This window comes from Chelonia mydas, chromosome 23 (genome assembly GCF_015237465.2).
Source record: "Chelonia mydas isolate rCheMyd1 chromosome 23, rCheMyd1.pri.v2, whole genome shotgun sequence".
NCBI lineage: Eukaryota > Metazoa > Chordata > Testudines > Cheloniidae > Chelonia > Chelonia mydas.
The window spans coordinates 15240066-15254199 of record NC_051263.2 but is presented as its reverse complement, the minus strand read 5'-3'; the positions used below and the strand labels follow the sequence as shown (position 1 = coordinate 15254199).

The 14134-nt window shown below is 54.9% G+C and overlaps 1 protein-coding gene across 1 annotated transcript; it reads right to left on the bottom strand.

Moving 5' to 3' along the window:
• Nucleotides 1–7156: 7156 nt before the first annotated feature.
• FIZ1 (FLT3 interacting zinc finger 1) lies at nucleotides 7157–9714 on the bottom strand. Its single transcript, XM_037888634.2, has 2 exons — nucleotides 9557–9714; nucleotides 7157–8775 (listed from the first exon to the last, which is right to left on the bottom strand). Exon 2 carries the CDS (start codon nucleotides 8749–8751, stop codon nucleotides 7333–7335), a length of 1419 nt encoding a protein of 472 aa, XP_037744562.1. The 5' UTR covers nucleotides 8752–8775; nucleotides 9557–9714; the 3' UTR covers nucleotides 7157–7332.
• Nucleotides 9715–14134: the final 4420 nt, after the last annotated feature.

Below are 14134 nucleotides of genomic sequence, written 5' to 3'. Positions count from 1 at the left end.
TCTACCAGCAGTCGGACCAGCCCCTCGGTCCTTAGTACCTTTGAATCTAAATAGATTGAGCTCTGTAGGTCATTCTTTCGAAGGCAGGTTTCCCAGACCTTCAATCCTTCTTGAAGCTCATTTCTGAACCCTGTCCAACCCGGGCAGCGTTTGCAGCCTTGTTCAAGCTGGCTGGGTCCCAGGATATTGAGGAGAGAAGGTGGGTGAGTTCAGATCTTGCATTGGACCAACTTCTGTTGGCGAGAGAGACGAGCTTCCGAGCTCTCAGAGCTCGTCTTCTTTGAGATCTATCAGTTAACCAGTTTTTAACCCATTTGGTGTTGATTTCAGACCGCGCCCACTGGTTGTTAAGCAGCGCGGCAGATAGTATTAAACCGGACAGCTGCCTAAGTGTATTATGTCCGCACTGCTACTTTACCAACCAAACCTATATTATTTTGGAATACCTGGGCCTACAGATTTCCCCTCATTGAGAGCTCAGCTGTGAAAAGTCTGTGACGGTTCACTAGATGCCACAATAACCTCTACTAACGAAGGCAGATGGGGAAAGGTAGGAAAGGGAAGGGAAAGACAGAATTAGTTCAAACCAAAAGGCCACCTGCTATAACTCAGGGACTGTGTTAACATCATGCTTGGCAAACGGAAGTGTGGGATGAGAAATCAGTGGTGTGTCAGGAACAAGGCCTAACTGGTGGACAAAATACTATGGGGATGGGCTGTTCCAGCCATCACTCCCATTTGGGGTCCTTATAGAAAGAAATTGGGGATGGGGAAGAAAAATTGGCAACTGGAGCAAGCTTCACCATTATGACTGACCCCACTCAACCCCCCGGACTCCTGGGACCCCAGACCTTCTTCGTCTTGATCCTGAGTGCTGTCCCGACCGAACCAGGCCAGAGAGAGAGAAATCCAGCCGACACCTCCACCAGTTCCAGCTGAACCCCCAACCCCGCCTGGGATGAAACAGGGTTGGACTTTAGCAAGCCCAGCTGAGCTCACTTCTCTTTCCCCGCAAAAGGCCGTTACCACAGTCAGACGAGGCGGCTTCTCCTTCTCCAGGCTCTGTCTGGCCACAAGGAACGAAGGAGGTTGTGCAGATGGAAGCCTCGTTTAACGCTTGACATTTCAATCTGTCTCTTCTTCGTTCCTGGTGCTTTCAATCAAAGGGTAAAAGGATTTTGAACGGGGTGTTGGCCAGGGCTGAGGGCTCTGGCTACCAAACCTCGTTTAACACTTGTGGCTGGGACATGTCAACCCCCATGTAGACAGCGCTACCGCTTCTCGGGGAACTGGATTCACGACTTCCCTAAACCCACTGTGGCTGACATCAGTTAGGGCAGGCAGTGTGGCCTAGCGGACGAGACGCTGGATTGGGACTCAGCAGATCTCGGCTCTGCCACTGGCCGGCTGGGTGACCTTGGCCAGGTCACGATCCCCCTCACTCTGCCTCAGTTTCCCCATCTGTAAAATGGAGATGATAATGCTGACCTCCTTGGTTAAGTGCTTTGAGATCTGCTGATTGGAAAGTGCTCTCCAAGAGCTAGGCTCTTAGCGTCACTCTGCTGACCATGTCCCATATTGGCCTCCCCATGATTTTGCCCAGGATCAATATCAAGCTAACCAGCCTACAAGTACCCGGTTCATTCCATTCACTCCATTTCAAACATTGGCACAACATTTGCTTGTTCCCAGTCCTTAGGGACTTCCGCAGGTTTGTTAATGGTTCAGAGAGCACCTTGGCCAATTCTTTGCACACTCTTGGGTGCAAGTTGTCTGGGCCTGCTAATTGCAAATGGGTTGACTTTACTAGTTGTCATTTAACATCCTAGTTACTGAGGGAATAGCAAACATTTCCCTAGCACGGTCACATGTGAATTTGTCATCCAGCTTCTTTCCAAATGCAGAACAGGAATATGTATAGACAGATGAAGGCAGATAAGAGATTCATAGTTTAAAGCAAGAAGGGACCATCCGTCACACCTCCTGTATAGCACAAAGCATTAAATATCACCCAGCTGGCTTTTGAGACCAATAACTTATGTGTTCTTCCCCAAAACACGCCCCCAGCTCTCTCTGGTTCTTGCAATAATTTCCTCCCTGGCTTGAGAACTGAGAACAAGATCCTCATTTACTGGGTCTTTTACAGAGCTCAAAACTCTTCTTTAGCCCCTCAGTTCTAGCCCTCCTAATGGGGTGTCTTTGGGGTTTTCTGGACTGAGATCAGGAGCCCCCCCCCCCCCCCCCCCCCGGCCTCCTTTTGACACTGCTTCCTTTCCCCCTGTCCTAGACCCTTGCCTATATTGTTACTGTGAGACGGAGAAAGTTGAGATCTCTGGGCAGGTCAATCCCGCTGCAAAATGTTCCCAAGAGACACTGAGCCAAATGGTAGCGTGCGGCACCCCTGTGCCACCTCTCCACAGTGCATTGCACTAGGCTTGGGCTCCTGGTGCACACCCTCAGCATTGACGCCAGCAGCCGAGCGCCCGAGCAGTATTCAACCATTGGCTGTACGCCGCTGGACCGGGAGCGTTGGCCAAAGCCTGTAGCGTAGACGTGGCCACGGACCCTGACAACAGAGAGGCTTTGGAGGCGGAAAAGCGAGACAGCCAAGCAGCTGCCCTTGAGCACGGCGCAGGACGTGGGAAAAGCTAGAGAGCGTGCTGTGGGCTCTGTTGGCGTGGGGCCGCACGCTTAGAAACCACTCTTGTTCGTGGTCCTCCCTGGGTTCAGAGAAGCAGGACTTTGTAAATAAACAAGACGGCAGCAAACTCCATCAATTTCTACTTCCACAAGAATGTGCCCTACGCCCTGAACTTTGACCAGCAGCTCAGGTCCAAAAGGGGTAAGGAATCAAAATTTCTTCAGCCATGCCATGGAACAGGGGTTGGCTGAGCCCCAGATCCCTTTAAAGGGCACACACCACCCCGTTACACGAGTATTTTTTCCTCTCAGAAAGTAACCGTAACCAAATCACCACTCGATCTTCTTTTCGGTAAGCTAACCAGCAAGATGGCTGGTGGACCCACAACTCGATCATAATCAAGGGTAAAAAAACCCGTATATCAAATGTTGTATCTAACCGCTGCGATTTCAGCTGAGGAGCTGCTGTTCCAACTGAAGTTGGGTTTGTTCGGAAAACCCACAAGCTGATCGGGCGACAGGAGAGCTGATCTTAGCAGCAGAGACTGAAAGAGCTCGGCGTGTTTAGCCTAAACTGCTGGACTTCGCCACCGGGCAGGGAGAAGAGCATGCGAAGCTGCAGGACAGCATAGACCCAAAGCAAATGGGCTGTGGGTAAATTTCAAAGACAGTTTTTAACCAGGAACTGAGTGAGGTTCTGGAGCAGCCTTCCCATGGGAGAAGCAGGGGGCAAACAGCCTCTCTGGTTTGAAGATGGGTTTTGATCAGTTTCTGAAGGGTGTGATCTGACAAGGGGTGAGCTGACTGGATTTGCTGACCCGAAGAACAAGGAGCAGACGCCCCAGGGAGTCCTGCCCAATCTCGGGGCCTGTACGTGTCCCCCACACCCTCCCACCCAGTTTTTGGCGTCCGGAAGAAATAAAAGCCAGGACTTTGTCAGGAGGGGGAAAGAGGTTTTTTTATTTCCTGGTTTTTCAGCGTCGAGCTTCTCAGCGGGGAAGTCCGGGGGATTTTTTACAAACAAAGGGAGAGAATAAAACAACGCTAAACTATTTTAAACCAAAAAAAGATTCTTTAAAACGGGGATCTGGCTCTTGGGAACTAGAGTTGGCGCCACGGCAGGATATCACATGCAGGGATTCCCTGTTCATCCACGGGATAGGGGAGGCCCAGTCAATCCAAAATCTGAGATTCACCTCTTCCCACCTCTGGCTCTGGCGTCTGTCTCCCCTCCCCTCAAAACCAGCGCCGTGTTCCTTCTGCAGCTGAGGAAAGCGTCCACAGATCTCCATTCCTGGGAGACCCCATAATAACAAGCTGATGTGTGTGGCCCAGTGTTGAGGAGACCTTACAATAACAAGCCCTAGCGGCTGCAGCCTAGTGTCCAGCAGAGATCTCACAACTGCAAACCAGTGTGGGTAACCATGTGTTTTTGAGAGCCCCTACAATAACAAAGGGGTGTGTGCAGCCCCAGCACTCCTGAGACAATCTATAATAACAAGCGTGACCTTGGGAATTTCTTAGAGACCTTACAATAACCGAAGGGTGTGGAGCACACAACCGAGAGACCCTACAATAACACACCAGCGTGCAATGGGAGAGAAGCATCTTTTCGAGGATGTAGCTGGGTGAGAGGGCATGTGGAAAGTTGGGGGAGGGGTGCCTGAGTGACACCCTCACATCCTGCAGTGGCTTCTGGTTCCATTTCAATTACTAGCGCATCCGCGCTCAAGGCTTAGAAGAGACGAGCAGGGCTAGAGCCAAGCTCACAGGCTTGCTGGTTCTCCAGTCGCCAGCGTGGACCAGGATGTGCATGCATGTGAAGGGATCTTGGCCATCACTCAGGATTTGGGATTAGAGGTGGGATCCAAGCCGATGCCTCCACACAGGCTGGATGGCAGCGTGGCAGCTCAGGCTGCCTGGGTCAGTGTCGCACGGACTGCGGTGCAGGGAAGAATCTGGAGGTTCCTTCTGGTCCAACTGGGTCTGAGTCTGTATTGTAAAGGCCCAGCCTAGTCTCTGGGGCAGCCTTCAGCCACGGCCCTAAAATTCCCCAATATTCTGCTCTCCCTAGACGATAGATTCATAAACTGGAATAAATTGGACGTAGCTCCATTGAGTCAATGGGGCCAGACCCCCAGCTGGGGTCAGTGGGGCATAACTCCATTGAGTCCATGGGGCCAGACCCCCAGCTGGTGTGAACTGATGAGAGATGGTCCCTGACAGAGGGTCACAGGGGAAAGATGGGGGCACACGGGACAAAACCACTGAGCAGAGCAATGCAGGAAGGGATAGTGTCCAGGAGACACTATGGCCCTGGATGTACAGAGACCCCTAGTGGGGATGCCGGGCGGCGCAGGCTGGGGCAGTGCCAGGGTCCCTCTGGGCCTAGAGACCCCTAGTGGGGATGCCAGGCAGTGCAGGCCGGGGGAGTCAGTAGTCTCAGTGCAGAATCCCTAGGTATATTCAGTCTAAGAGACGGCTGGGTCTTCTGTCCCTTGGAGGCGAGGGCAGGGCTGAAGCCAACCCCCTGATAACTAGCCTAGGGCGCACAGCTGGCTGAGCACTTTCAAAAGACCCCGCAATAACAGACTGGCCCGCACAGTCCCAGCACCCTCTAATAGCAATTCTCTGCGCAGTGCCAAGCTTATGAGGGACCGGACAATGACGAGCCGGCATATGTAGTGAGACCCTACAACAACAAACCAGCGTGTACAATGAGACCCTAAAATAACAAACCACTGTGTACAACCCAGCACTAATGAGTGATCCTGCAGTAACAAACTGGCTTGCGCTCATGAGTAACTCTACAGCAATAAGAAAAGGAGGACTTGTGGCACCTTAGAGACTAACAAATTTATCTGAGCATAAGCTTTCGTGAGCTACAGCTCACTTCATCGGATGCATTCAGTGGAAAATACAGTGGGGAGATTTATATCCATAGAGAACATGAAACAATGGGTGTTACCATACACACTGTATGGTCACGCGATTACAGACATGAAAGTTGCGATATTACAACAGAAAAACTTCAAATCCAGACTCCAGCGAGAGACTGCTGAATTGGAATTCATTTGCAAATTGGATACAATTAACTTAGGCTTGAATAGAGACTGGAAGTGGCTAAGTCATTATGCAAGGTAACCTATTTCCCCTTGTTTTCCTAACCCCCTCCCCCCCTTCCTCAGACGTTCTTGTTAAACCCTGGATTTGTGCTGGAAATGGCCCACCTTGATTATCATACACATTGTAAGGAGAGTGATCACTTTAGATAAGCTATTACCAACAGGAGAGTGGGTTTGTTTGGGGGGCGGGGTGTGTGCAAGGGGGGGGAAACCTGGATTTGTGCTGGAAATGGCCCACCTTGATTATCATACACATTGTAAGGAGAGGTTTCAGAGTAACAGCCATGTTAGTCTGTATTCGCAAAAAGAAAAGGAGTACTTTTGGCACCTTAGAGACTAACCAATTTATTTGAGCATAAGCTTTCGTGAGCTACAGCTGTTCTTATTGTAAGGAGAGTGATCACTTTTCTTATTGTAAGGAGAGTGATCACTTTACATAAGCTATTACCAGCAGGAGAGTGGGGTGGGGGGAGAGAAGAACTTTTGTAATGATAAACACCCATTTTTTCATGATTTGTGTGTATAAAAACAAACATCTTCTGTATTTTCCACAGTATGCAGCCGATGAAGTGAGCTGTAGCTCACGAAAGCTTATGCTCAAATAAATTGGTTAGTCTCTAAGGAGCCACAAGTACTCCTTTTCTTTTTGCGAATACAGACTAACATGGCTGTTACTCTGAAAACTGTAATGAGAGTGATCACTTAAGGTGAGCTATTACCAGCAGGAGGGGGGGGGAATCTTTTGTAGTGATAATCAAGGTGGGCCATTTCCAGCAGTTGACAAGAACTTCTGAGGAGCAGTGGGGAGTGGAAGGGGGGAATAAACATGGGGAAATAGTTTACTTCCCCATGTTTGCAAACTGGATACAATTAACTTAGTCTTGAATAGAGACTGGCCGTGGATGGGTCATTACACAAAGTAAACTATTTCCCCATGTTTATTCCCCCCCTCCACCCCCCACTGTTCCTCAGACGTTCTTGTCAACTGCTGGAAATGGCCCACCTTGATTATCACTACAAAAGGTTCCCCCCCCTCCTGCTGGTAATAGCTCACCTTAAGTGATCACTCTCCTTACAGTGTGTATGGTAACACCCATTGTTTCATGTTCTCTATGGATATAAATCTCCCCACTGTATTTTCCACTGAATGCATCCGATGAAGTGAGCTGTAGCTCACAAAAGCTTATGCTCAAATAAATTGGTTAGTCTCTAAGGTGCCACATGTACTCCTTTTCTTTTTACGAATACAGACTAACACGGCTGCTACTCTGAAACCTGTCTACAGCAATAGATTGCCATTTGTAATTAGACCCTACAAAAACAAACTGGCACGTGCTGAGAGACCCTGCAATAACAGACCGATCTGTGCAGCCCAGCGCTCATGAGTGACTCTAAACAACAAACCGACACATTCCAGAGACCCTACAAAAACAAACCGGTGTGCAGAGCCCAGCACCAAGAGGGCACACGAGCAGAACACGCCGGCCCATGGCCAAGCCAGCAGGGAGAGCCGGAGGTGGGAGGCAGGACGCGCAGGCCGGCTGGGGCTGCCAGGGGTCCCACCCGGCTAGTCAATACCGCGGTGCAGTTTGAGGTGGCGGGAGAGGTTGCTGAAGGTGATGAAACCCTTGTGGCAGACGCTGCACTGGAAGGGGCGCTCCCCGCTGTGGAGCAGCCGGTGCCGTTTCAGGTAGCACTCGTGCCGGAAGAACTTGCCACACTCGGTGCACTGGTAGGGTTTCTCGCCCGTGTGCACCAGCACGTGCCGGTCCAGGTCCCGCGGGCTGCGGAAGAACTTCTCGCACTCCGTGCACTTGTAGAGCTTCTTGCCGGGCCGGGCGGGGAAAGCCCGCAGCTCCAGCCGCGGCAGCAGGTGGCGCTCCAGCTCCCCGCCTGTTGGTGGCACAGGCCCTGCCGCCACCGGCTGGGGGGCGCCCTCCGGGGGCAGCAGCATGGCGTGGCTCAGTTGGTGGGCCTCCAGGGGCGGCAGGGCCCCAAAGCTCATGCCACAGATGCCGCAGGCGAAGGAGGCCTCGCCCGTGTGGGCCGCCAGGTGGGCGGCCAGGGCGCCAGCGTTGGCAAAGAAGGTGCCACACTCGCACTGGTACAGGCTGTCCAGGGGGCGGGTGTCCTGGGGCTTGCAGGCCGGGCAGCCCAGCCCCTGCGTCTCCTGCTGCCCCGGGACCCCCTTGCCCGCACAGCCTTGGCATGGCAGGAGCAGCGGCCGGTCCTTGGCATGGGTGAGTTTGTGGCGCTCCAGCAGGGAGGGGGCATTAAAGTCCCGCTCGCAGTCGGGGCACTTGAAGGGCTTGATGTCGGTGTGAGCCAGCCAGTGCTTCCCCAGCTCGGGCGCCAGCCGGAAGCGACGCCCACAGGCCCCGCAGCCATAGGGGGCCGCCCGCCCCTGGCCGCACAGGCGCTCCAGGCAGCGGGTGGTGCCGGGTGGCTCAGGGGCGCCCCCTCCGGGGGGCGGGCGGTGCTGGCGCTTGAGGTGGCGGCCCAGACTGCTGCGGGAGGAGAAGCGGAGCTCGCAGACGTGGCAGCAGTATGGTTTCTCGCCCGTGTGCACCACCTGGTGGTGGAGCAGGCCGGTGGAGTCGCGGAAGCCCTTGGGGCAGACGGTGCAGCGGTAGGGGCGTTCGCCGGTGTGGCTGCGGATGTGGTTGACCAGGTTGAAGGAATGCTTGAAGCTCTTGCTGCAGTGCGGACACTGGAAGGGTTTGAGCTCCGTGTGCCGGGCAAAGTGGCGCCGCAGGTCCGAGCGGTACCGGAAGCTCTTGTCGCACTCGGAGCAGTGGAAGGGCACCCGGGCGCCCGCCCCGTTGTCTGTCAGCGGGGTTGGTGCTGGCCCGTCGGGGCCGTCCTCTGGGTCCGAGCATGGCACCATGCGCTCGATGGTGCCAGGCGCCCGGCCAGGGAGCTGCCCGGGCTCCTCTGCCCAGCCGGTGCCCAGTCCCTCAGGCAGATCAGTGCCATAGCACTCCATCACCGCCGGGTCCCACGGACGCCTCTGGGAATCGCAAACAGGAGCCGAGTCAGTGATACTCCCTCTAGGGGACGCTGGCCCTGATCCAGCCCCAGAGTGAGGACTGGCTGGCTCAAGGGAGCAGGGAATGGGGCACGGGGCTTGTCCCCTCTAGGGGGCGCCGGCTCCCATCCGGCCCAAGGGTGGGGACAGCCTGGCCCAGGGGACTGGTAATTACCCGCAGACCGTTATACACCCACCGGCCTTGTTAATCTCCTGATCCCTGTTGCCCGGTTCTCAGCGCCCTGGGTGGAGGAAGCAGATTAATTCCAAAGCCCTGGCTCTGCCGCTCTATTTATAACCGCTCGGGCCACCAGCCAGTGGAAACCTCCTGTGACTGCCGGGGGCAGGGCAGGACTCCTGGGTTCTCTCCCCAGCTCTGGGAGGGGAGTGGGGGCAAGTGGTTAGAGCAGGGGGCAGGGCAGGACTCCTGGGTTCTCTCCCCAGCTCTGGCAGGGGAGTGGGGGCGAGTGGTTAGAGCAGGGGGCAGGGCAGGACTCCTGGGTTCTCTCCCCAGCTCTGGCAGGGGAGTAGGGGCGAGTGGTTAGAGCAGGGGGCAGGGCAGGACTCCTGGGTTCTCTCCCCAGCTCTGGCAGGGGAGTGGGGGCGAGTGGTTAGAGCAGGGGGCTGGGAGCCACGAGACCCCACACCCCTGCCAGAGGCGGGGGTTTCCCTCCCTCCAGCCCCACTCCTGGTCCTTTGGGCTCCCCCAGTCCTCGGTGGGGGGGGCGCCCCCCAGCGGGGGTCCCCGCCCCCCAGTACTTACAGCTCCCTCTGGGCGCCGACATTTTGGCAGCCGGGGCTCGTCACTTCCGCCCCGGGCGGGGGGTCGCGGCTGCCGGCCCCACGGGAAGATGGGGGCGTAGGCTGTGCCCCTCCTCGTCCCGTCCCCCCAATGCCCGCCCCCAGCTCCCTGATTGGATACAGACGGACCCAATGGGACCCTCGCACTCCCCGACATCTCCACTTCCTGCCGAGGCCCAGCCCCCTACCCCCATCTTGGCTGTGGGCAAAGGGGTGGGTACTGGGACAGACGCCATCTTGACTGTGGGCAGGGAGGAGAACACAGTCAGAGAGGCGCCATCTTGTCTGTGGGCAAGGAGAGGAACACAGTCAGAGAGGCGCCATCTTGTCTGTGGGCAAGGAGGGTTGTAGTCAGAGAGGCGCTATCTTGATTGTGGGCAAGGAGAGGTGTAGTCAGAGAAGAGCCATACTGACTGTGGGCAGGGAAGGGAACACAGTCAGAGAGGCGCCATATTGACTGTGGGCAGGGAGAGGCGTAATCAGAGAGGTGCCATCTTGAGTGTGGGCAACGGGGGGTCGTGGAGGGCAAGGAACCATCTTTACTGTGGGCAAAAGGGGGCAGAGGGGAGGCAACATCTTTACTGCGGGCAGGGAAGTAAAACATTCCAAGAGGCTCCCTCTGGTGGACCACAGAAGGGACAGACAGAGAGAAGCCATCTTGACTGTGGGCAAAGAGGGGCAAGGCCACATGCCCCAGTCTCCGCCCCCCCTGAGCCAGCCAGTCCCTGCCCTGGGGCTGGATGGGAGCCTGAATCCCCTAGAGGGGAAAGGCCCTGATCCCCATTCCCCACCCCCTGAGCCCCATCGTATGAAGAAGACAGGCACAGACATTGTATTCTCATCTCGTTTATCTGGCGAGGGGCTGGGGTGTTTGGGGAGGGGCGGGTCCCCGTCCGTACACAGGCAAGCCACTAAGTTCTGTGCAAAAAGAAAAGGAGTACTTGTGGCACCTTAGAAATTTACAGCTACAGCTCACTTCATCGGATGCATGTAGTGGAAAATACAGCGGGGAGATTTTATATACACAGAGAACATGAAACAATGGGTGTTACCGCCCGACAGGGGCCACCTGGGGTAACCTTTTCAAAATGCAAAAGTGGGACACATGCGGGAACCCCACCCCCTCTGTGGCCTCGCCCCCTGGCCAGGCCGGAAGCCAGAGCCGGGCAGTAGTAAGAGCTGCTTATGGAGCCCAGGCCACCGTGGGGAGCTCCAGACCCTCCACCTGCCCAGGATGAGGAGCCTGGGTGCCCAAGAGCAGCTGCCAGCTTGTGTCCCAGCCCCCCACCCGGGGCGCGCTGCCCTAGGGGTCAGAGGCCACCTCCACCAGGGGCCACAGATAGCCTTCCCCTAGGGGTCAGAGGTCACTCTGGGGGTCAGAGGCCACCTCCCCTTGGGGGCTCGTGGAGTCCGTCCCTCAGGTCTCCCTGGGAGTCTGTGGGGCAGGCAGGGGCCCGGCTTGGGCCCCTGGGTGTGGGGAAGCTGGTGGCTCTGCAGGCAGCACAGCTGGGCGTAGGCCTTGTGGCAGAGCGGGCAGCTGTGCACCTGCGGGAGGCGCAGCGGGTCACTGGGCTGGCAGAAAGTCTTCCCACAGGCCGCGCGGCAGGGGTCCCGCTCCCCGGTGCGGATCCGCTGGTGCCACTCCAGGCGCGCCAGCTGCCAGAAGCTCTTGCTGCACAGGTGGCAGCCGAAGGGCCGGTGCCCGGTGCAGATCAGATGGCAGCGCCATAGGCCCGAGACCCGGGAGAAGGGCTTGGCACAGACACTTCGCTCCAGCACCTCCCAGCGCCCAGCTTTCTGTGGCAGTGCCAGGCAGCAGTGCCCTGCCTGAACTGTGACAGTGTGTGGGGGAGGATTCTCTTCAACCTCCCTAAATACCCCCTGTGCTTTCAACTGGATTCTCTGTCACTTCCTCTCCCAAATACTTGGGGTGTTTCTTTGTGCTGTTAAACAGCCCCCGCGCCCCACCCCAGAGGGACCGTGTCTCAGCGCCAGCCAAGGGGTCCCAGACAGTGACGCTCTGAGCTGGCCACTAATAATCAAAGATCAATAGATAATACAGTGCTATTAATCATTTTTATAATCGACCAGTAAAGGTGTTGATTAGTCACCAAACTGATGAATTGCTAATAATAAACCACTGATAAATATATAGATATTAAACATAATTAATAAACAAAACATTGCTACTGATAAGGACAATAAATGATACATTGCTATTAGTCAATATTATTATTGATTAATAAAGGTATTGATTAGTTGCTAATTACTTACCATCAATTCTATCTTTATTAACCATTATTATAACTTATAGCAAACTGATTAGTTACTAATAATTAACAATTAAGATAGCTTTATTGTTCCCTATCGTAACCAATCAATGAAGGTATACATTAGTGACCAATAATTAACCATTAATACAACTTTTTCAATCACTGTTGCAACTGATCGATGAAGGTATTTCATTATTACAACTCATGTACAGCTTGTGGGCCATTGTCCTAGCGCTACCGTAATACACCTAATAAATAATGTACAGCACCTAGCACTATGGGGCCACGGCTGGGGCGCCCAGGTGCTACCGTAATACACCTAATAAATAACAACAATAATAGATTTGTGCTGAACTTTAAGCCTGAACAGCCTGATTGAGTTTGGTGACTTCACTCACCAGTTTAAAGCTGGGCATCTAGGGAAGGGAAGACAGTATCCGTGCCTTTGGACTGGGTTTCTTTACGCAATCTGTCTCAACTGAGAAATCGTTTCAGGCTCAGTTATTTTTTTCATGAATCCATCGTATTATTGGGCAACATGCCAGCGAGAGAGGCATGAAACCTGCACTTTCCACCCCATGATACGGAAAGAATTGGCGTGAGCGAGGGTTGGTGACTGATTGTTCTGTTTGGGGCAGTGCCGTGTGCCTGGAGCTCAGCTATGTTGTAGCCCAGGTATGTTTCAGAAAGGTGGAAAAAGTGATCCGGTCAGTTGCAGGCCTGTTAGTCTGATGTCAGTTGGAGCCAAGGCTTTAGAACAAAATTTGAAGCCAAGAATGATCAAATTCCTGGAGGTGGACGGAAGAGGGGATGTAAACCCAAGGGGGATCGCGCCAGACTCGCCAGACTTCCTGCTTTGAGACAATAACTGATGCTTTAGAGAAGAGAAGTGCAGTAGATCGGATATCCTTGGACTTCAGGGCTGCAGTTGACACGATGCCGCATGGGGAAATTGTAGTTAAATGAGAGAAGATGGGGAACTGGGAGCCGGGTGAGGAACTGGGGCATGGGGAGATGGCAGCAGGCTGTGCTGGAAGGTGAATTATCAGACTGGAGTTGGCTACAAGTGGAGGTCCTCTTGGGACCAATCTTACTCGAGATCTTCATACCTGGCTTTGGCCCAAAGGCCCCTAGCGGTGTGCTAACAGAATCTACCAGTGAGACAAAGCTGGGAAACATTGGAAGATTAGACAGGAAGATCTGGTTGGCCCTGAAGGCTGGAGTGAGAGAAGAAATGGGATTGCAACCCTGCCCATCCAGGCTAATAGCCATTGGTGGACCGATCCTCCAGGAACTTATCCAGGTCTTTTATGAACCCAGTTATACTTTTGGCCTCCACAACATCCCCTGGCAATGAGTTCCACAGGTTGACTCTGCGGTGGGTGAAGAAATACTTCATTGTGTTTGTTTTAAACCTGATGCCTGTTAATGTCATTGGCTGATCACTAGTTCTTGTGTTATGGGAAGGGGTAAATAACACTTCTCTATTCACTTTATCTGAAACAGTCATGATTTTATAGACCTCGATTATATCCCCCCTCAGTCTGGCTGAGCCCTCACGGTGTACCAGGCTGCTCCCCCATGTCCAAGAAAGATGAATTCAGACAGGACCAGGGGCAGGGAAGAACTCATGGGGATGCCCAGCCAGGGGCACCAGAACAGGGGGGGCAGGGGACCATGGCCCCATCACTTTTTACTGGCCCCGATCTTGGTGACTCTGTGTCTGGGCAGCACCCGGCGCGACGGGGCCCCGATCTCGGTGACTCTGTGTCTGGGCAGTGCCCGGCTCGACGGCCCCGATCTCGGTGACTCTGGGTCTGGGCATCACCCGGCCCGACGGCCCCGATCTCGGTGACTCTGTGTCTGGGCAGCGCCCGGCGCGACGGGGCCCCGATCTCGGTGACTCTGGGTCTGGGCAGCGCCCGGCCCGATGGGGCCCCGATCTCGGTGACTCTGTGTCTGGGCAGCGCCCGGCGCGACGGGGCCCCGATCTCGGTGACTCTGGGTCTGGGCAGCGCCCGGCCCGACGGGGCCCCGATCTCGGTGACTCTGTGTCTGGGCAGCGCCCGGCGCGACGGGGCCCCGATCTCGGTGACTCTGGGTCTGGGCAGCGCCCGGCCCGACGGGGCCCCGATCTCGGTGACTCTGTGTCTGGGCAGCGCCCGGCCCGACGGGGCCCCGATCTCGGTGACTCTGGGTCTGGGCAGCGCCCGGCCCGATGGCCCCGATCTTGGTGACTCTGTGTCTGGGCAGCGCCCGGCGCGACG